Below are 23,984 nucleotides of genomic sequence, written 5' to 3'. Positions count from 1 at the left end.
AAGTTGTATTTGCTTCCATGGAAAATGTTTGTATGACTACAACTTGCCTATATGACAGTTATTCCAGTATAAGTCTTTATCTATAATGGTGAGGCAGTATTAATATCATAGTTATTCTGTGCATAAACAAGTTGACACATTTTTGCAATGTTCTGTGTTATTTGATTAAAAAAAAAAAAAAAAGCAAAAGGACTCAAGTACCATTCACACAAGCATATTTATTATATAAATACTTTATAAATTACAAGATTTTAATTATAAATGTAAACATTTCTAGGAAAATAATGTTTTATATTCTTATTAATGTTTACAACTAATATAAGGCACATAGTGCAAAAATACATTTCTGATGCAGAGATCACAAAATAATTACCTACATGTGTTATCTAAAAGTAGCTGCTTAGACTTATGTGGTACAGTCTTGGTTTTAATTAATACATATTGCTAATTCATGGCTAACTCCTTGTGGGTAGAAATATGATATAGCTGCCATTTGATCTAACAATTTTACTGGCATGCAAAACAGATATTTGGTTTACAGAATGCACATTGTCAGAAAGAAAAATAAATGTCTAGTTATCCAGTACATCATACATGTTATTATGCAGGTAGTAAATTTTATTCAGAATACCTGAGTGTTGGCCCTGAAACGCATTATCTTTATAAGCATATACTTCTATGGTTCTGGACTGTAATGCAATCCAAAACAACAAATCAACCATCTAGATAATTTTTTAAACTGTATAACTCTTTCATATACTTTTTTGGAAGACATAATTTTAACTAGCAGATGTTAGAGCTTTACTTATAGCCTTTCAAAAATATCAAACGGAGTCAAAGGTGGACACCAGCCACGCTGCCTCTGCCCCAGAGTTTTCCTAAGGTTACTGAAAACTGTATTGAGTTGGAATATAAAAGGGAGGCATGCTACAGCCATTACAAATATGCTAATGGAATAAGGGGTATATGGAAAGGGTTTAAGTAAATGCATATTCATACAATCACATACAAGTGGTATGTAAACAAAACATGCTCCTTTTACAGTATTCTTTGCTGAGAGGCAGGGTTTAAAATCAGATTTCCAAGCAATTTTTCTCCTTATTTATCTCTTTCTGTAACCACAAAAAACTAAGCCTAGATGTTTAATGTGCTATAGAGACTATAGAGGTTAAACCACACTTTCAGCATTGCTGCTAGTATTTGAGCACCACAATAGATATAATGACAGGTATGGGGAAAAATGCTTTTACTGACAGAGAAACACAGATCTATTGATCTCAGGGGAAAATACACTGGTTATATAGTTTTCTGCTGTAAATTAAAAAATTGACAGAAATTCCTAACAGGTTTCACAAAGTTGAAAGATCTGAAACTATTACCTCTTTTCTCTATATAGGAATGACTTTTATTTCTTTTCTACATTTTAGTGTAGCTGATCAAGAAAATCAGTACAGTATGTATTTTACTGAATATTGCATACAGAATTGCACCAATAAGTTGTAGGTAATGTATTGCAATTATGGCACAGTTCAAGGTGTTACCCATGTTAGCAATCTCAGTGCAATTTACTAGTTGATATACCTACTATACATTGAATGAATGCCTCTCCATGAAAACCTGAAGGTTTATGATTGTGATTTACATACTTCTTAGCTCACAGACAGGTAGCACCTCCCCAAATAAACACTGAAGAAAACAGAACGGAATTCTTAGCAGTGAGCATTACAGTAATGAGTATTACAGAGATGAAAATTAAAAAAATACATATATACACAGCACCTACAATTTGCACCTAAATGACAGATGTTGCACTTTGATGTTCTTACCACACCAGAGTTCTCACTGTATTTGAAGCTCAAGACCAGTAATTGTGTTAGGAATACATTTCCCACAAAATCCTCCACATCTTCCATATATTTTAGTACCATCCTGGAAATGAGACAGAGAAAGCAATCAATCAAGAGAAGTAACTGAAATCATAGTTGTACAAAAAAATCCTTGAGGTTTGCACACAATAGACCTTTTGACAAATCAAACCTACAAACACTAAATCAAGTGAGCATCAAATTAATGGAACAGGCACAGAGATCCTTTATCGTTAGTGTTGTATACCTTCTTTCCCAGCTTACTATCCAATGTTTTCCTAAATTATGCATCTTTACTCTTCTTTTTCAACAGATCTTTTGGTTTCCCATATGAATCAAGTTGGAGGTAAGCAATCTGTAAGAATCTTCTGTAGTAGGTATCTTCAATAAAATGGTATTTTTTATGAGGCAATAGTAGGTATCTCCAATTTTTTTAATGAACTTAATTAATATGGAAATAGGCCCTTAAAACCAGTAAGAGAAGGCTAGGTAGGCAGTGTTGATTTGAATTAGATTCTGGGAGGTGTTATTAAACATTCCATGAGATTGTTAAAATGAAATTATCAGGCTTAGGTCTCATACTGCACTTGAAATAAAATTTAGACAGATCAGAGACCTTGAGCACTATAGTTGATTCATAACTAGCATTGCACTAGAATGTCATCAGCAGCGCCTCCTGAGACATATTCCAAGCCATAATTGTAGGTAAAGGAAAACAACATTGACTTACGTGAGATTTGTGTATGTCAGCAGTTGCATAGTTGCCCTGAGCAATCCACCTAACTGTACTGGATAATCTCAGTCCTGTACCAGACAAATTAATGCTGAACTGTCCCTAACAGAACAAAAACAAAAGGTAAAACACAGAGCTTTTGAACAGAGTTCAAAACACTAAAACACTTTACTTTGGCATAGCTACACACATAACTTAGGGTATATTTAGTTATACCTAAAGTACTCAAAGAGGCATGCTTAACCTGGCTTTGTTACATCACATATTTCCTAATTTTTGACTCTCGGGACACAGAGATGCATGAACAAGTTACTCTGCAGTAAGTAGCACCTGTGAAACAGCTGATCTGCAGTATCTGTTTGAAGAGCCTGAACACAGAACTAACAGAACTAAGCTTGGTAAACAAACTGGGGTACAGAAAATGATTAAATTGCATTCACACAGAAGTGCAGTATGCTTAAAATATATGTTAGCTCCACAAAGAGCCTAACTGTTGTTTTAGGCAACACTGTAATCTGAAACCCCCATCCAGTTCACTGAAGGCCTGTATTTCTGTATTCAGACCTAGTTAAAATTGCTTAAAACACAAGACCAAAGTTTAAGGAAAGATAAAATCTCCATTACATTTTGTAGCTTCTGTATTTTATTGTTTCTGTAGATTTCTATTAACGAATAAAGCAGCTGGGGGATATTCATTCAAATAGTGTGAAATGCTTTCCACAATTAACAGGCCCAAAGTGACTACTTTTACAGGGGTATCATTTTGTAAAAATAAATTAAAAGTGCTATGTGCAGTTACAATGACAGCATAACAGCTGTCTGTCATGCAGTAAACTCAAGACCAGGAACAGATTTCAAGGACAGAGTGAAGTAACTGAGGCTTTTTATCTACATACAGACTCAGAGCAGTAGTTTCAATGCCCATCTCACAGATGAAAACGCAGCAGTGAAAAACACATGAGCAAAGTGTCTTCCAACAAAAATTACAGGTTGCAGATAGACATGTATTGCATTAAGCCTGAAGAGTTTGCAGGTTGAAGGCATCCAACATTGTAATGAATTCCAACTGTTTCCATGTTAGGGACTTAGTTTGTCTAATTTAGGTACTTTTAAAATTAGGTACTTTTTAAATTAGGTACTCTAATTTGTACCTAAACTGTAGGTCCTACCAGCCCTTGAATGCATCCATGCATATAGCCTGTCAATTTTAGGCACCCAGATTAGACAGAAAACAGGGATTCACATCCATGCAAGTCTGAGCTAGTGAGTCGTAACTCTCTTTATAATCAGAGTAAAGAAATATGTGCTTCCAGAGGATGGTCAACCATAAAATGTCTAATAGGGTAAGGTTAGAGGTACTGTGTTCTAGGGGATCCCATTTCTGCTAGTGGACTCCAGGGGCAGCCTAGGTTGACTAGGTCAGACTAGGGCTATGTCTGTGTTATCAACTACACTGAAGTATGAGCAAATCTGTAAAGTGAAAAAGTTGGGTCAGAGAACCTAATGTACAGTATGCAATACACAAATCAGGGTTTTACACTGGGCTAACTCTCATCGAGTCCCACAGACTGAATACACATTAGCAGTTGGCATTCACTAGGGTCAGTCTGGAGCTTTGATTTATTTTCATCTGGAGGTTCATGTGTCCCAAGACTGCTCCATGTTGCAAAACTACAAACAGTAAACTGGGACAAGAGAGATTTGCTTAAGAAACACCAGCCAATACAAACTAAAACAATAACGTAGACACACCAATAGATGTATAACTTGAATTCATGTACTAAACAGGATCAATTTCTCTGGCAGCCTTCAAAGCTATGCAGAGTCAGGAAAGAAACAGATTAGAAAAGAAAAAAATCACAGGGTTAAATAAAAGGAGAAGGAAGACTGAGAAGGGAAAACAAAGGATACCTCACATCCAGGTATTCAAGAGGGAGGGAGAGCAATACATGAAAGCAGTACAAAAATTGATACAGCTACAGGGAGCCTAGAGGCAAATCATGGAGTAAACAATTTGCGGTAGAAACAGAAAAAAAAAAAGAGATGGTGAAACAGGAGAGAAAGCAGTAAGACAAAAAAAACAACAAACACTTATAAAGTCGTACAAAGACCAGACAGAACAGATTTTAGGTGTTTTAGAGTTACAGCTCTAAACCAGTCACACAGACTTTTTTTTTTCTCCTCTGTGCACATTTCAAGGGGAGAAGGAATCATAAATACCTGAGGACATCTGGCAGCACTGTAGCAATCTCCAGCTGTAGCAAACGGAACTGCTCTCCCAAGTATAGTCTGAGCAAAAAGAAAATCTGTGGCTAGAAAACAGAAAATTACTCAACACTAGAAGTGCTGCATTAGAAGATCAGGTGAAAACTGTGTGAAACAACAATCTTTTATTTCTCTTTTTTGACATTCTGTTTTATGCCACATCAACCCAATCTACAAGCCCAGTTTGCTTTCTGAGACAGGATGGGGATAGGAGGAAGACTGACATAGGTCCACGTGAGCTGGCTGTGGCTCAGCTTGCCACCTTCAGACGGGCTTCAAAGTGCTGCAAGATCCCCCATCCTTTGGGCCTTTCTACCATGGTCTGAGAGGGATTAATGATGGCATGGCAAGACTTTCCCAAGAAGAATGTGCCAGTGGCTAAAAGGAAATGGAATAATGGGAACAAAATATTTACAAAATCACTTAAATATGAAACTGTAAAATTCATGCCACTTGACCATGTGGGACAAACTAACAAATTTTCTTCACCCAAAAATTGCATCATTAGATCCATGAGTGTGTTCAAATGAAAGTTTGGTAATCGCGACCATGCACAGTATCAACAAAGGCTCACATCAGCTAAAACTACTAAAATGCTTACTTCTAATTTGCATGGAGTCTACATCAAATCTTATTTTGCTAAAAATTGTGAAGCCAGCTGCAAGGTAATCATTTCGACAGGCACAGTCTTGCCTTCTGCTTCCATTGAAAGGACATTCATATGGATTCTGTAACCTAGAGAACAGCAAGGATTTAGTTTTCCTTTTGACGTTTTTCCATAACAGAACATCAGAGTGAAAAATAATTGCATTGAACTATGCCACATATAGAAAATTAACCGACAGTTACTGAACAAGAAGCTCAGCCATTAGCCTTGGCTCAGCTGAAATACTAATGTGGATTCAATCATTTTCTACTAAAATCAAGACAGAAAAAAAAAATTATAATCATTTAGTGCAATTATCTCAAGCCCAGCTTGGAAGTATCCACATTTCTGCACGTATTTATATGCCTAGATACCCAAAACAGAAAATAAAGTAAAAAAATATATATATTAATCTGTTCTTATCAGATAAATATTATTAACTCTTATCAGGTAACTATTATTTTATTGTTTCATTTTGGGAGATATAAATGCACTTCATAAAATTAAAAAAAAACACATTTGTACCTGAATCCATATACTTCAGAAAAATTGTCTGCTTCACCTTTTACCAACGTCAAATATTCTCTGGGATTCTCTAAATGCATGCCTGAACAATAAATCTGCCAGAGAAAATACAACCCTTTAGCAAAATCTTTATTAAAAAAGTATTATTTAATAAAAATATGTGCTCATAAATATTAAGAGTACCTTTATCATCCGTCCTTTAATGTTGAGTAGGTATTCACCGTCTTTTCTAATTCCTTTTTTAACCTGGATATCTTTGCAGGTAGAAAGTATTTCACCTTCAAAGTGAAGGATTGAATCATATTAATATTTCCTGATCAGAGTTTAGTTCTAGGACTTTCTCCAAATATAATCATTGCTTTTAAATAAATAAACTGGGAAAACGTTAAGTTCACCCTAAAATTACAGCTTCCACTTACATTCTTCTGCATGGCAGATCTTTCTGGTATCTGGTTTTAAATGTGGCAGGCACAAGTCACTGGATAAGCCATTTTCAGTCATACATGCTACTGTTCTTTCCTTTACTCCCACTCCACAAGTAACTGAGCACTAGACATGGATAGCAATCAAAAGTTAGTTTAGAAGGTAGCAAATAATTAACATAAGTTTGTCAGCCAAATATCTTGGCATGCATTTGTGTTTGAGGCAGCTATCAAAAATCAGTTTGCACATGTGTACTCACCTTGGTCCACTTCCCCACTCTCCAGGTAGCTCCTTGTGAACATCCTTTGATATTACATGTATAAATGTATGGGGAGGGTGTTACTGGGCATTCTCGATATGCCACAGTTCGAAGGCCGTAGGCGTGCTTGTTTTGAACAGAATGGATTCCAACACAGTATGTGATCCTCTGCCGGTAATCCACCCCACAGCTGGCTGAACACTAAAATCAAATCCCCAAGCACAAGCATTATTTCTGCAGAGGTGAACCTTCCCACAGCATTGCAGCTACAGGTAAGTCATCCCTCATTTGGGCAAAAGCCTCTAATCCTATGTGTGACATCTCAGTTAATCAGTGTGCAGAAGTGAAGGTCTACAGTAATTACACACCCAAGGAGATCTTCTCAGAGCTCATGGAGGCTCCAGAGCAGTTCCCTCTCAGCTGCAGTACGTGCACATACATGTAGGTAGTGCAAGGGAAACAAGAGACTGATCCCACATTTCACTGAAATCAAGGAAGGAATTTCTCTTTGCTTCAGTGAGATCAGTTTGTAAGGACATTTCCTTTCAAGCTAGCAGAGGAGTCTGGTGGTAAGGGCAGCTGTCCTCCAGCAGGTGTTCATATCTCCCAGGCAGGCTACCAGACGACAGTCAGTGTCAAATGGCAAAGGTAACACTCTCTGTTTCACCCCTGTATTATTTTATTTATGGTGACTCTCCCTTAATCATAACACTTAGCAAACAGTCCCTAGCACTGCCTTTTCCTGTTCATGTTCCCACCACTACTCATTTTAGCATTATTTAGCATCCCTCATTAGAGCAAAAGCTTCTCTAAAACCAAGCACTATTTCTTTCTAATAACTTGTTATCCCATAGCCCTTACTAATCAGAGTTTGGTAGTAGACAGAGTTACTACAATAAACAATGGTTGGTTAACTGTAGAGAAAGTTGGGGCACCCTCGTTCAGATGAAAATATGCTTTTTTTCCCTCTGCACTCATAAAGTACATTTTACAGCAGTAAAATACTCTTCAGTGTAACATTACATGAAAATATGTGAGCAATATCGTTAGTTTACCTGTGACAGGTCTCCTGTAAGCACAATATACTTAGTGGGAGCTATCCTACAGTTTTTGGTTGATGGAGGCTTTGTGGCAGGATCACAGAAGCTTTCATCCACATGGATCTTGTTTTCATCCACACACTTAACCTTTCGGTGTATTTCCTCTCTTCTATATGATGTCGAGCACTGAGTGTGAGAAAAACAATCACGGTATGTGGAACAAAACTGGTCATTTACAGAATAAAGCTATTTGTCAATTGTCACATATCACTAAAATTCAGATAGCCAAAACTTTTCTGACGTGTTATCAGAATTGGACTGAATTACTCACTGAATCAAAATCCTTTATTTTCATTGCTCAGATACCTCCAATCAGCTGCAAAAACAACAGTACATAATGGCATGACACTGCAATTGTTGGGTGAGATGGAGCAGAAAATAAAAATGTCAGGCTAAGATGATAGGTTGAGTGAAAAAGCTCTTCTGCATGAAAAGGAAACAGTCAAGATAGGATTTAAATGAAATATGGAAAGAATAACTTGGTCTTGAAAACAAAACATAAATTATCCCTGGAGGGACAACATGATATTACACTGATAAAACAAAAGAAAACAGAACTGTCTATTAGTAAAACCAGGGGCAGTTCTGGGCAGCAGTCTCTACTGAGACTGTGCCTTTGCCCCACATGTCCTTAGACGTCCTTCCATGGCAGGTTTGTGAGACTGAGCATCAGCAGCAGCTCTGCCAGCATGGACTGTGAACCTTGCTGCCACCTAAATCCAGAAAAGAGGTACAGGCTACATAATACAGAGGTACGGGCTATGTAATAATACAGGTCAACAGCACGTCCCCAGCTCCAGATGCTTCAACTAACCTGTTTGAATTGGCTGTGATAAAGGAAGGCTCAAATACATAAACTCCAGTCTCAGTGGATGCATTAATCAATACCACTGTCTACTTGGTACTTTTGACTCTGAGCATAACTTTATATGGATTTGGACCCAACCACAGTCAATTAGGAGACTCATCAAGGTCTGATGTATAGGCCAAATGTATCATTCAAATTTTATTGTTATTTACTCCAAGTGCCAACCTGAAGTACAGAAAACAGATGTAAGGTAGAACAGCTCTGTGAGAGGAAACCTCTAATTTTATCAAGTTTCCTTGAAGACTTTTAAGAGACTGCACAACTTCCCTGGGCAGTCCATTCTACTGCCCAAATTGTCTTCATGGGGGAAAAGTTTTTCCTAATAGCCAGCTCGAACCTCTAGCTTCCCTTTATTCCTGTTGTGCCGTCCCACCATGCAACACTGTGTGGAGAGCCTGGCTCCATCTTCTTGGCAACTTCTTTGTATATACTGGAAGGCCACTGATAGGTCTCCCCAAAGCCGCCTCTTCTCTAGGCTGACCAAGCCCAGTTCCCTCAGGTTCTCCTCATGGGCAGGTTGCTCGGCCCCCATCCAACCTCCCATTTGTCAATGTCTTTCTTGCACCGGGGAACCAAAACTAAATGTAGAAGCTATGCATGGTCTAACAAGTGCTGAGAACAAGGTATCAGTTCACTTGATGTACTGTCAGGTCTCTGTTTGTATGGTTCAGGCCATCACTGCTGCCAGGCACATGGCTGGCCCAGGCTCAGCTGCCACCAGGCCTCAGGGCTGCTCCTCCCAGCCTGGGCTGCTGCAGGGTTGCTTCGTTCCCAGGGCAGTACTTTGCTTTTGTCTTGTTGAAATGCAGAAAGTTGCCATCGGCCCATTCCTCTGTGTTGGGTCTGTCTGAGCTGGAGTCACCTTTTCCCTGCAGCAGCCCACACAGTGCTGTACTCTGCACTCGTAGCTGGAACAGCACTGATACCACTCCAGTGTTGTGTCTATTGCTGCATAGTGCTGGCACAGCATCAGGACTCCTTCCAAGCCCCCAAGAGCCAGCAGGCTGGGGGTGGGCAAGTGATGGGGAGGGGACATTGCTGGGGCAGCTGACCTAAACCAACCAAAGGGATATTCCATAACACCTGATGTCACACTCAGCAATAAAAGGGGGGGCTCTCGTGGGGGAGGGGGCTGTTCCTCCTGAACAACCGCTACGCGTTTGAGGCCCTGCTTCCCAGGACGTGGCCGAACACCGCTCGCTGATGGGAAGTAGAGAATAATTTTTCCTCTCTCTGTGCTTCTGCACGGACTGATTGCTTCTTTTGTCTCTGTTTTTTCCTCCCATTCCCTTTCCCTTTAATTAAACCTTTCTTATCTCAAACCTCAAGTTCTCTGTGTTGTATTTTCTCCCCCTTCCTCTTTGAGGAGAGGGGGAGTGAGAGAGCGGTTGTGGTGGAGCTCGGCTGCCCACCTGAGTAAAACCACCACATCCTCCAGTGTGTCTGGACCCCCTGGATGGCAGCCCTGCCCTCCAGCATATTAACCCATCTCCACAAGTTGGTGTCACCTGCAAACTTCATGAGCAAGCACTGAGCCCCAAGCAACTGCTTTAGAAATTTCACTGACATAAATACACTGTTGAAAGAAGCTGCAAAATATACACCTGGGCTTACAAACCACTCTTGACCAGAAAGCTCTAAACAAGCTGAGACCCAGGTAAACAATCATTCAGATGAAAAGCTTTAGCCTTCTATTCTCTTCATGTGAGCAAGAAATTAATAGGCAAAACAATCAGTGATATCATGTTACTGATGTGGAAAAACAACAGCCTTATTCCATCTGAGATCAGCTTCTCATCACTCTTTGTAGCGGGCTTTTTTGGAGGGAAAAAAAAAAAAAAAAAGACAAAAATTCACTTGCATTAGGTAGGAGTAAGGTTTTAACACCTGAAGGAGAAATTCAAGTATTGACTCATGATTAGGGAATTAAGTGCTTATAATGTCCTAGTCTTGCCATCTGAGTGCTTGCCAACTTTCTTGAAAAGGTGAGGCCACAAGCAGGATGGTGGGAAATCAGAGAGAATAATGGGTGTAAACCAGAGAGAGAGCTTACCTGCCTGTTCAGAAGATCTACAAGAGAATGGGGCTCAGCAGTGGAAGCCATATGTGCATTAAGCCTTTAAGAAATCCCATCACTCAGAGAGTGAAGATGTGTGGACTTGTATCAGGGGTGCAGTATGGATACAGTTGGCTGTTGTAGCTTACAGAGACATCTCACCTTTTAATGGCGTGAAGTAGGTCAGAATATTAGGCACATGAGGAATAACCCAATCATTAGGTAATGAGGACAGGCAAAAGACTACTTTTCAGTATGCCTTATATATTGTTCCAGTAGAGATTCTTCTTTTTAGTATGAAAATGCATATGCGGTATGAAAAAGCTGGCTGCTTCTAATAGCCAGCATCCCAGCTGTAAGCTGTACAAATGCTAGATCTGGAAATTTTTCTCATATGCTGTGACTGGTGAGGCAAGAAAATGACACACGAGCACTCAGAGCACAGACAGCTGGGGAAAATATTCTGAGTTTGAGTACATACTGCACCAGGAGGGGGATACAGATAAATACCTGAAGAGTTACTGTCAGTGCTCAGGGTTATGTATGAATCTTGGGGGGGAAAAGAATTGAACATGGGAATTTCAAGCAAACAGCAGTAAAAATGTGGAAAAATTTAGGAAGTAGACAGATGATGTTGTGAAACACAATGCATTTGTAGTGAAGAGCTCTTAATACCCAGCTAGAATATACAAGTGTTTGAAAGGAAAGGAAAACTCACCCTCACTTTCTGAAAATGTACATTTCTGATAAAAGAACGTTCTGAGCCATTTCTGCTCTAATTCCTGATTTTAACAAGTTCACATTAGAAGCGAACACTTGGAAGAAACCTATATTGTCACCTTTCTCAGTGTGGCTTAACAGATGATTGTATGCCAGAATTGCATGATTATTATCCAGGTTTTTGCAAAACACCAACAAATAATTTATATACCAGCAGTAGCCTGTTCTACATCATTAGGTCTCTGACACTTTTGAGTCTTCATATTCAAAGTTTCAGAAGGGTTGCCCTAAAAAATGTAACATGGCAGAATAAAGATGCTGCAACTGTACAAATTGAGTTTTTATTTAATGTTACAGTAAGAGACGGGCTCTCCTGTACACCATTTCAGGTATTATCCAGGATTTTGTTTTCTCTCTCCCTCGACCTATATGTGCATGTGTGTGCATACATGGATACAACGCATATTTTTGCATGTAGAAAATAGTAATCATGTTAAAAAAAAAAAAAAAAAAAAAAGTTCTTTCCTGAAAGTACCGTTAGATTTTCTTGAGTGTATGTTTGCTTTTGTTGCTTCTTTTCTGGTTAGTCTGCCATTTAGAAGTTCTTGAAAAAACAAACAAAAAAAATCCCAAAGATTTTACTGCTGAGGTTTTTACTTCCAGCTGATGTTTCATCTATATTTCTCTTCCTAAAAAGTGTTTTTTGCATATTTCATCATTAAGTTTTATTAAAACTTTTTTGCAATATATAAAGACCTTTGTAATAAAATGACTCAATCGTATCATTGGGGACCTACCACAGCAGTTTTGCAAATTTGACCTTCAAAATATCCAGCATGTTCACTTGTTATTCTGCAACATAAAGGCTACTAGAAACATATCCAAAGCTGAAAAAAGTAGAAAAACTCATTACATCACTCATAGTTACTTCATACAAGTTGAAAGCCTTACTTACATCTTCCCATTCATCTGCCAACCAGCGGTACTGCATACAGGCAGGCAGCCAACAGCGCCTCTGGCTAGTGGGTCGTGCAGCGTGATTACACACAGCTTCATTCACTTGACCCAAGCCCTTCAGCTGACAGTAGATGTCCCTTTGCTGAATCCCCACTCCGCAAGACACAGAACACTGAAATGAATCAAAATTAGTTATGTCAGTGTGAAATGAGACAGTCAACAGAAAGTGTCACAGTTTCCATTAGCGAGTGTTATTAGAATATTATTTAAAATACAATCTGCAGACCCCACCATATTATCTGAATAAATTTACGATGAAAATGTACGTTACAATTAAAATCAAAGCCTCTAAGATATACAGAAAAAAATGCATCCAATATGCCTAGATTGATCTGTCTGCTTATCTTAATTCACAGTAGGAACAATCAGCATATGCATATGCAAAACAGAAGTTTAAGGGTTTGCAGGATCAAACAGTTCAAAGTACTGAGTTCACCTTATTTCATTATTCAATTGAAGAATGTCAGTCTTGCCTGTTATTGTAAAATGCAAATATTAAACTGAAAGAAAAAGAACCTCAGTATTTCATTCTAGAAAAATCTTGCAAATGATGCAGCATTTTGAGGCTATTGTCTCTCTTTTGCAGGTAGTACTAAGGATTTTAAATTATGATGAACTTAAAATAGTTCAAAACCTGTCTACCATATGTCTCTTCTCCTTATCTCTGGCCAAAAGGAGTTAACTGCAATGGTAGTTTACTAAGCAATACTTAATACAAAGACTTTGCTGCAATAGACATTCTCTTTTACCCCAGTCAGAAGCACAATTAGATCCCAAAACATACCTAAAGACTCAACCTAATCATAAAGCAGATATTGCTCTATCAGATGTGGCAAAATTGTGGAGACTGGTAATAAATGGCAGCCTGCATTTTATCACCACCATTTTGGAACGGAACTTGCATCACCCCCTTCTGTAATATCCAAAGTTTCCATGTTTCCCTCTAAAAGGTTGAATCTGGGTCTTTTAATGAAATCACAGAATTACCAAATGGTTAAAGATAGATAACACTAGAGAGCATCTGTTTCTGTACCTTTGTGTATCCTTCAACACTCCTTATCACTCAGGTATGGTCTTTAATGCTTGGGGTAGTAACTCACATCCTCTTTACAAATTAAGTTGTTTTTTAATCTTGTTCTTCAATCTGAGTGTAATAGCCTACCAGTTTTTCTGATGTGTGAACTTACATGCATCGGTCTTATCGGGACATGTGAATTGACATTCCTGACTCTTGTACAATCTCTACCTCTAGCCCCTGTTTTAGGCAGCAGCCAGGCCCTTACTGCACCCATTTCTTTTGACAGATAAACTCTCCCTCTCTAGGGTGTCCTGGGCCTGCTAGTAGCAATCATCTGAGACTGATCATTTTTTTCCATAATAGGAATTTCTATTGTGATTCAGAAATGTTACACTGATGGATTAATACAGGAGGGTAAAACAAAAGTCTACAAATGAATGACAAAACCAAAACCTGTTTGGAACATTTTCTTCTTCTTTCATACTGTTTGAGTTAAACCAACATAGTACCCATTGACCTCAGGTGAAAAGGAAAATAAAATGGAAGAGAGCTATTTCACTCTCCATGCAATTCTTCATAGATCTGTGTAGCAAGAGAATGAGCATGTAGGTTAATGGTTATGCCATTTGCTTGAAAATAAGATCTGGTTTCTATTTCTCAAATAAAAGAAGTATTTTTGCATTTAACAGAAAACAAGGCATCAGCTGCGATCAGCTTTAGAGCAGACTTCTAAATGGAAATGAGTGTTTTCCTATATGAGAAGGTATGGAAATATCGAGTGAAATGCAAAATACTGCAATGTGCTGAGCTGAACACAATTTTGCAACAGCTGCCTGGTGGAAAAGAACCTGGGGTGCTGGTCAGTAGCCGGCTGAATATGAACCAGCAGCGTGCTCAGGTGGCCAAAGGCCAATGGCATCCTGGCTTGTGTCAGAAATAACGTGGCCAGAAGGAGCTGGGAGGTGATTTTCCCCCTGTACTCAGCTCTGGTGAGGCCACACCTCGAGTACTGTGTTCAGTTTTGGGTCCCTCACTACAAGAAGGACATCGAGGCCCTGGAGTGTGTCCAGAGAAGGGCTATGAAGCTGGTGGAGGGCCTGGAGCACAAGTCCTGTGAGGAGCGGCTGATGGCACTGAAGTTGTTTAGTCTGGAGAAGAGGAGGCTCAGGAGAAGCCTTAGTGCTCTCTACAACTACCTCAAAGGAAGTTTGTAGCAGGAGAGGGGTTGGTCTCTTCTTCATAACAAAATGTGATAGGACAAGAGGAAATGACAGCAAGTTGCACCAAGAGAGGTTTATATTAGGAAAAATTTCTTCACTGAAAGGGTTGTGCAGCATTGGAACAGGCTGCCCAGGGAAGTGGTTAAGTAACCATCACTGGAGGCATTCAGAAGATATCCTTAGGAACATGGTTTAGTGATAGTATTGGCAGTGCTAGGTTAACTAGGTTGGACTTTATGATCTTAGAGGCCTTTCTAACCTAAATGATTTTATGATTCTAACAAGGTGAGAGATATTTTACAACCTCAATGTGGGGTGGAGAGACCATGTATTTGTGTCCACAAGCCATTTTTCTTCTCCTTCCCCCACAGACCTGGCTTTACTTCAATATTCAGACTATGACAGCAACAGCAGAAGTACTACTGAATTTGTCAGTGTAGGTGAGAAGTAAACTTCTAAATTTTACTGATATTTTGAATTTTCAAGTCATGGAAAGTTGCAAGTAACTATTCTGTACAAGGTTCAGATTACCAAATACTTTAAATTTTCAGAAATATTTCTTGTAAAATATTAAAAAAAAAAAAAAAAAAAGCAATGAACTTCTTGCAGATATTCAAATTTAATTGTGATTTGCATGTAAAAATTTGCGGACACTTATTTTTATTGAAGGACTGTGTTATGAATATGATATTGCCTTGTACTTTTATAGAAGAGAAGAACATAATTATAGCAGACTTCACATACCTCTTTCCATCTGCTCGCTTTCCAAGCAGGACATCTTCCAGCTCTACAGATTTTGTATGTCCGTGGTTTTTTTAAATGTCTGCAGTTTCCTTCCTCTATTTTAGCTTGGAAGTTGTTAAAGCAATGCACATCACGATACTTCAAACCTTTTCCACAGGAAACAGAACACTGTAAAGAGAAGTATGTTTCATTACTTCACTAAAAATCTCAGAGTAATAAGAAAATCCGAAGAATCTGTGGAGGAGCCCCAGATGGACTCTACAACTATATGAATAAGCCTCTATATTCTGACATATCTACTGTATGTATCTGAAATTTCTATGCCATTTCTATTGTACCTAGCATTATTGATCAGATCCCCATCACACATTGTTCTTTCATTCAAATAGTCACTGATGAATATCTGAGCTCAGTCTCCCATGCCAGCCAGTCTCACAATCAGCCTTCTGTTCCTACTAAGGATATTGCTATTTTCATGTACGCATTATGCTTACCATGCTTAATATAAGCTTTAAAGAAAGAAAAATGCAAAATATGGATATGATGTTTCCAACCATTAGGCTATGCAGTCAAGCTTGCTCTGACACCTTTCCAGGAGCTTTGGGTATCTCACTGTATGTGGCACAGAGGCCAGAGAAGATGTATTAAGCAAACTTTCCAGTTTACAGAGCAGGCCTTGGAGATTCAGCCCTGCCCCTGATATTCCCTGGCTCTTCTGTTTCTTCCAGAAAATTGCTATGATATGCCAGGCTAGCTCTAGGACATCTCCCACTCTGACATAAAACCACTGGAGCTGCAGACATATTTTATGAAGCCTATCCCAACAGTATGCGTTTGACATGAGTAGGGCTTATCTGACAGATTATTCTGTTTTGGAGAATGAGCCATTACTCCGCTAACCTCCTGGGCTGCAGTGAGGTTGGTCTTGAACTCTTCAGACCAGGGCTATCCCTGTCACCTGCAAAGCAGAGCTGCAGGTCCCAGGGAACTTTCAGTCAAACAAAGAGTATCTGAAGCATTTTACAAATGAGGTGGCAACTCAGCTGGATTATTTTGGATCATGAACTTTCTAAAAGCAAGCACTTAAGTCTTTTTCTTTTCTTATTTTTCTTTTTCTTTTTTCTTTTTGTTAACCTGTCTATTTTATGTTATACTAACAAAACGTTTTGATAAATGGAGACATTTCATTTTGTGTCTGGAAAGAGAACACATTTACTTTGTTCTACAATTTACCCTGTACTTTTACACTTGGACAAACATTGCCTTTACAATCAGCTACAGAATTGATACTCAAATAAAAATTTAATTTCTACATGGATGTCAGAAAAAAAGATATAAATATTGACTTCTTTTCCAAGCACCTAAAATACTTCTCTGCCTTTTATTTGTTTTCCGTGTCACTAGCATTACACACTAAATTACTACATTCAAGCACTTTAAAATACAAAAAAATAAAAAAATAAAAATCTATTTTCAGGAAATGAAGCTCAGAACATACATCTTTCAGTACAAAGCCAGGCAAAACCTGGCTGGAGATAAGTTTTTAAAATACAGAACAAGCAACTATGTCAAATTAACCTGCTAATACTGAAACATTTTTCACAAGAGTAACTTCATTACATTAAATCGAATCTCAGCTGAATTTCTTGCCCTTGATATACAGGGATTTTTATATATTTGTAGACATTTATATGTGTAATCTTAAAGGTTTAAACCACAAATGTGTTTAATACTAAGTCATTGCAGAATAAAGCAATACATTTCATTTATCACACAATGCAATGGATAGAGTGTTTCTCTTGAAACTATAATTATATTTGCAAAATGCTAAGGGTGCTGATTTGGTGACAACTTGCCTTTTACTTGTGTGCTAGACAATTCCACTAAATGTTTCTAAATTAAATATTTTTGCTCTCAAAAAAACCCCTTTCAATTCATCAGGAGGTTGAGGGAGGTGATTCTCCCCCTCTAATCCTCTCTTGTGAGACCCCACCTGGAGTGCTCTGTTCAGCCCTGTGGTCCCCAGCACAAGAAGGACCTGGGCCTGTTAGAACGAGGCCAGATGAGGGCCACAATAATGATCAAGGGGCTGGAGCATCTCCCCTACAAAGCCAGGCTGAGGGAATCGGGGTTGTTCAGCCTGGAGAAGAGAATGCTCCAGGAAGACCATATACCTAAAGAGCATATACTGGGTAACTTCCAGTACCTACAGGGGGTCTGCAGGAAAGCTGGGGAGGGACTCTTGGTCAGGGAGTGTAGTGATAGGACAAAGGGGAATGGCTTTAAACTAAAAGAGGGCAGATTTAGATTAGATATAAGGAAGGAATTCTTTACTGTGAGGGTGGTGAGGCCCTGGCACAGGCTGCCCAGAGCAGCTGTGGATGCCCCATCCCTGGAAATGTTCAAGGCCAGGCTGGATGGGGCTTTGGGCAACCTGGTCTAGTGGGAGGTGTTCCTGTCCATGGCAGGGAGTTGGAGCTCGGTGGTCCTAGAGGTCCCTTCAATCCCAACCCATTCTGTGATTCTATGATCATTTTAGCTTTCCAGTTAATGCAACTGATAAATCATCTGAAATTTTATTTTTTGTTGCTTTGAGAGACAGTAAGTTATAGAATTTTGCCAACTCATAGGAAAAAATTATCCACTTTTGAATAATACTTTTTCCAGGGAGATTTTTCACTTCATGTTAATGTAATGTTATATGGAATAAATTAAAAAGGTACATTCAACAGGTCAGGATTATGGGGGAAAAAAATAATCTGAAAAGTGCAGTAAATCCTTATGGGCAAAGTGTAAGCTTTCCAGAAATACAGGAACAGCATTTCAGTATACAGATTTGGCATCATTTTCTTTCACATATTCATCAAATTACAGATCTGTATTTCCATGTATCCAAATCTCCTATTTAACAGATCTTACAGTAAAACAGAAACTTCACCATGCAAGAGGTAATTCACTAGTGTTCTGATACTAGGGGTTTCAACTTATGAGCTTTTTGAAGTTTTGTTCTTTATTATTATTATTTTTTTTAACTGAAGAAGACATGAAGTAATGCTGAAGTTTAAGTTATTTAGGTTAATGCATGGTTGTTGTTTCACTGAAGGAATGAAAATATCTTATTAGTAAAAAAACACAAATAAAAAGACAGCAGACAGTAAGTAGCTGTAAACTTCTGCTTAAATATGATTGTGCAAATTTAAAAACAAGTAAACCACAAAACTAAGTAACTGCAAGCAGCTTTGCTTGAGTCAGGCACTTGGGGTACTGTGTCTCCTGGTACTTCATGGAGAAGCTGCTGGCACCTCCAGCACAAGACAGACTCTTATATGCGCTGCAGCAAGCATCTCCCACCAACACCAGTGAGAGGAAGAGAAACCTAAGTATCAGATCAGACCCTTTGTAACTCCAGTGGGGCCTGGATAAAATTTAGACAACTATTTTCAAAACTGTTATCCTTAGTCTTGCATCCACATCAGCTGCAGAATCACTTAGGCAGTCCTGAGCCCCAGTCTAAGACATTAAGAAATTTCTGTTATAGTAATTCTATAACCATTTACAATCCTCTAATAGACTGACCAGCTTACATCCCCATAAGGATGATCAATATCCTAAAAACAGTTTTTTATCCCTTTCCACACTGTCAGGCTAAAAAAGCAATTCCTCTTAAGAGTACACTGGTAGCACAGCAAGCACCTTACAAAACACACTGATAGACAATATTTAATGCAAAGAAAGAAAGAGAAAAGCTCCCATTTTTTTTTTTCTTTTATATGTGCAAATGCACTCACTCTGGATATAGATGATCCAAGGATCATCAATGGAAAACTCAAGAGGGCATATTACTCTGTAGGTACAGTATTCTCTTGAAAGAGGACACATTCTGGATTCATTCCATAGATAATACATTAAAAATATTTTTTAGAAGGATTGTTTCCTCTACAAAATGCCTGGGCATCAGATGCAGGCAGGCTCAGGTGTGCTCCTTACTGGACAGTGGCCCACCCTCAGCAAGGCAAATGAAGACTGCTCCCGTCCAACACAGCTTCTCACTGGTAGCTCCTGGCCAGGTGGGGGTTGCCTGTCCTCCAGCACAGAGAGTAAATACCAAAGAAAGGAAACCAGGTATTTCAAATGATGAATCAAAAGCTTTAATCAATATAAAGTGGGGATGCATCTTCTAGCTTTATGTAAAGATGGATCACAGCTGATGCTCAGTTCTTTGCATGAGAAACATAGGTTCTATGCAAGATCCCAGACTGGGAATCCCAAGTGTCTAGAAGTATCTACATACAGCTTACAGTGAGGTATCCTGTGTTTAGCTCCATTGCCATCATTTATGTTTTCCTTAGAGTTGCATATTGCACACACTGACCTAGCGCACCAGTACAAAGCATCAGATTTTCACCTGCACTGGACAAAGGCCTCATTCTGTGCTCTGGAATCCACTCATGTCCTTTTACTGAATCTAGACTACAGTACATTTCTTAGGAGGGTGAGTTTTGCCCTGTATGCATATATTTGAAGCTCCTAATACATTACTACAGGCCATTTGTGGAATGTGGTTCTCTTGCTGCTGGGTGCCCAGTCTGTTCTGAGAGATGCTCTGGTAATGATCTTCCCAAGGCTTAACTCTCCTGACTGGGAGAAGTATAATGGCACTTAACTCTCCTGCTGCTTGACTTCCTTCTACTCAGTAAATTTGCATGTGGCCAAGAACAACTTGGTCCTTACAATTCAAGACATCTGTAAAGTGGCTTCATTTGTACCACATTCCACATGATTGAAGGCTCATGGAGAGGACATTTTTTCCATACATTTTATGTGGATTGCATGTGTAGAATAAAAATCCATAAGAACTTTAAATCTCAAAATAAATACAAACTTTTTTTTTTTTTTTTTTTTTTTTAAATACTAGTTGAAAAAACATCCTGTAATCATTTTATACAGAAATTCTAGCACTTGTCTTAACATTGGCTAAAGTAATATTTCCCATATGTCAGGTTCTTTTAAAAACATAAAACTGCAGCAAAAAGCTGGACTTGATTACTATTGTTCAAAGTCATTCCATAACACTGGTAACTAGGATTCATCTGTTTGTTTTTTTCATAGCAGTAAAATTCTACAAGGATCAGCCTGACAGGACTCCTGGTGCCTTCCACAGCACAGACTGATGCTCAGGCAGGCATGCCATCATAAAGTCCTACCAAATTAAGACTCTCTCTGCAGCTGACAGCTGTAGTTTCAAAAAAGTCTTACTAAAAAAGAATAAAAAATAAAAAAATTTGATGCTTTTACTATCGGTATTATTTCATTTCAAGGTTGAAGACTTGGGATTATTTGGTGGATTTCATTCTAAATTTTCTTAACCTTTTCTTTCAAGGGAGCATTTTGCATAGCTTAGCTGGAGCTTACCGGGCTTTGAGAGACTGAAAAACAAACCAGTAAATGAGAAGCATATATGAATGTGATCAAACAGAGTGCTTTGCCACTAAAAATGATAACAAATATTACAGAAATGTAATGCTTTTTTTTGTTTCTTTTTCCTTTTTTTTTTTTTTTTTTTTTTTTTTTTTCCTTTTTGTCTGGCACTTCTGTGACTGGACAGGAAGAATTTAAAACATGACAAAGATAATATATCAGAAAAATTCCAGTCCTATAGGGTTAAACACAGTAGTTGCTTGAGTTGTCTGACAAACCACATTTTGATCATCTCTGTTTGGTCCAAGAGTCTGTTTGGGCTCTTTTAAAATTATATTAGAGGTAGACTGGGACCACTATTGCACTAGACACTCATAAAACATGCCTTTGAGCACTACTCAGTTGCAAGTTGTTTCAACACTTCCTTTGCTGTATTAGAATTAGTTCTTCCTGTGCCTGCCTCCTCTCTACTAGCTGTATCTCCCCAGGGGTCCGTGTGATGCTTGAGCATGAAACAGGTACAAATGAAAGCCTTCAGAGGAAAGCTTTCACAAAGCTGTCCTTCCCTTTACATTTGTAGACTACTGTCAAGAAGTAACACAGACTCTGAGAAGGGGTCCTACTGAATTCTTGGATTCAGAGATTTTTTCACTAAAATGAGCACATATAGCCTGTGCCATTAGCTCAAGCAATCAGAAAGGACCATGCCTACATAAGAACAAATAATCCTTCACTCTCACCAAGTGGATTGAATTCCAAGAGGCATGTGTATTATTTATTTTTACATGTAGCGTCAGACATATGCTAACTACAGAAGCTGCACTAAAGACATTGTCACCTCATTAAGCACAGCTTCATTTGAAAAGTTTAGTGTTATATCAGATTTCTCATGTTGGGAAAATGTTTTGTTTTGATGAAACTAAGTCCTCCTTGCAGCTGAGGTGTGTAGATCTGCCTTACCGCAGTTCTAAAAAGATAGTTGCCTTTGCGGCTAGAGAAATGAAAGGGAGGAAAACTGGGCTCAGAAGGACTGGCTGCATTACAGTGTGGGAATCAGACACGCAGCAGCTTCCTACCATCCATACTTTGGTTTCCATGGTATGTGTCAGGGACATGAACACCAGTGGACTCCAAACCAAATCCAATGTGGGAGTACAGGACTCTGGAGGGTATGTCCACAGAATGGCCTAACAGGTAAGTCTGAATGGGATGGCTGAGAACAGTGAAAGACAGCAGCAGTTTGTTTGAGGTCATCTAACCTGTCCACAGTCCATAGCCACATCCTTTCTGACAGGATTAAGTGCTCTGTGCTCCACAGAAAGGCAGCCTTTGTCTGTCTCTTTTTAAGATGATAAATTTGTTTCAACTTTAATCTGAAGGATAACGGAAAAATGCAGTTTCTGAATAATTGCTTCTCAGGCATGTTGAATCATATCACAGAACCCCAGCATGGCTGAAGCTGGCAGGCCCTCAGGAGCTCACCTGTCCCAAGCAGGGACATGCAGAGCAGGCTGCCCAGGGACACATCCAGGTGGCTTTGGAAGATCTCCAAGGAAGGAGACTCCACAGCCTCTCTGGGCAGCCTGTGCTAATGCTCTGTCCCCCTCACAGTAAAAAAAGTGCTGCCTGGGTTCAGCAAAAAAGTTCAGAAGTTCAGCCTCCTGTGCTCCATTTCGTGTCCACTGCCTCTTGTCCTGGCATGGGGACACCACTGAAAAAAGCCTGGCTCCATGTTCTTTGCACTCTCCCTTCAGGTATTTATGGACATTGGTGAGATCCCCCCTGAGCCTCCTCTCCTCCAGATTAAGCAGCCCCAGCTCTCTCAGACTTCCTCACAGGAGAGGTGCTCCACGCCCCCAAAGATCTTCATGGCCTACGTTGGACTCTCCCCACCATGCCCGTGTCTCTTGTCTCTCTTGTGCTGGGGGGAGGGAGGACTGAACTGGACACAGCTGCAGCTTCACCAACACTAAGTAGAATAAATATGTATTTAGGAGGTAGATATAAATGATAAACTAAGTAAATACACCTATATACATGGAAAAATAAGAGATGAAGAAGGAATAAAGAAGAACATTCTAGGGTTGATGTAGAGAGTGGGAAGCTAAAACTGCTATGAGAGAATCTGTAAGGCATCTACTAGGACTGTGTGTGTTAAAAGACATCCCAATTAAATAACAAAACAAAACAACTAGAGAAACACAAACCAAACCTTTTTCAGTATATTAAAGCCAGTCCATTCAGGACAGATGCTGAAAGAAAGTTGATTTATTGTCTGCACAAGTCCAATTCTACCGATGGTATTACTGAGGCATTTTAGACAGTATTTAGAATTACCTCCATGTGGTCTGAATTTCTTTGTCTTGTGCAACTGGCTGTAGTGTTAATGAGGGATACCTCTCACCAAAACAGTAATCTGCCTAGATGGCAGATGAACAACCATACTCTGTGCAGCTGCTGGAAAAATCAAAACCAGAACTCTTGAAATTCCACTTAATGATCGACCACAGAATTTCATTTATTTATTCTAGTTAGATTTGTGAGTAAGTCTTTTAACTTGGCCTATGTCTCTGGCATCTCATCAAAGCACTGCCCATTACCTCAAGCTCAGCACAACCAAATCAGAAAACAAGGTCCTTCTACAAAGGCCCAGCCAAGTCTTTCCTGCTCAGGACGAACACCACCATTTTGTCCATCACTGCCTAAAGCCTGGCATCATTTTTGAGGCTAACTACAGAGCATTTGAAAAATAAACTCAGTTCCCCACCTACCAGGTGCTATTCAGCAGGGTTTCACTGTGCCTTTTATTACCAATTTGTCTACATACATCTCATAATGAGATTGTAAGCTTTTCCAGTCAGCAACCTTGTCTTTGTTTTACCTAGATACCAGATATAATTAAACCCTCCAATAGGATCTTAGTACAATAACACAAGAAGAACAGAACAGACAAAACAGCTGCCACTTTGTCTGAGGAACTACGGGATTTGGCTTTTATTCCACCTATACCTTTAGATCCTGTTGGGTAGTCACTTATACCCAAGTCTTTTTTAAGGGAATACTCAGATAATAATTCAATGCTCAAAGTACTACATTCCACAGGTGCT

At 39.1% G+C, this 23,984-nt stretch overlaps 1 protein-coding gene across 2 annotated transcripts in view; it reads right to left on the bottom strand.

The window, feature by feature from the left end:
- Positions 1-206: 206 nt before the first annotated feature.
- The window catches only part of ADAMTS20 (ADAM metallopeptidase with thrombospondin type 1 motif 20), a 96,410-nt gene continuing 72,632 nt past the window's right edge, over positions 207-23,984 (bottom strand). For both annotated transcript variants that reach the window (XM_082781352.1, XM_082781353.1), the window contains 11 exons: positions 15,460-15,627; positions 12,416-12,589; positions 7,772-7,942; positions 6,717-6,917; positions 6,454-6,583; positions 6,218-6,312; positions 6,035-6,129; positions 5,465-5,598; positions 4,819-4,910; positions 2,596-2,700; positions 207-1,929 (listed from right to left, as the gene is read on the bottom strand). In XM_082781352.1, coding sequence (XP_082637478.1) covers positions 1,840-1,929; positions 2,596-2,700; positions 4,819-4,910; positions 5,465-5,598; positions 6,035-6,129; positions 6,218-6,312; positions 6,454-6,583; positions 6,717-6,917; positions 7,772-7,942; positions 12,416-12,589; positions 15,460-15,627 — 1,455 coding nt within the window. In that variant the 3' untranslated portion in view covers positions 207-1,839. The remainder of the gene's footprint in view (positions 1,930-2,595; positions 2,701-4,818; positions 4,911-5,464; positions 5,599-6,034; positions 6,130-6,217; positions 6,313-6,453; positions 6,584-6,716; positions 6,918-7,771; positions 7,943-12,415; positions 12,590-15,459; positions 15,628-23,984) is intronic.

The sequence above is a fragment of the Aythya marila genome (assembly GCF_965140915.1).
Source record: "Aythya marila genome assembly, chromosome: 1".
Classification (NCBI taxonomy): domain Eukaryota; kingdom Metazoa; phylum Chordata; class Aves; order Anseriformes; family Anatidae; genus Aythya; species Aythya marila.
The sequence above is the reverse complement of the archived record's forward strand: the minus strand, read 5'-3'. Positions and strand labels throughout refer to the sequence as shown.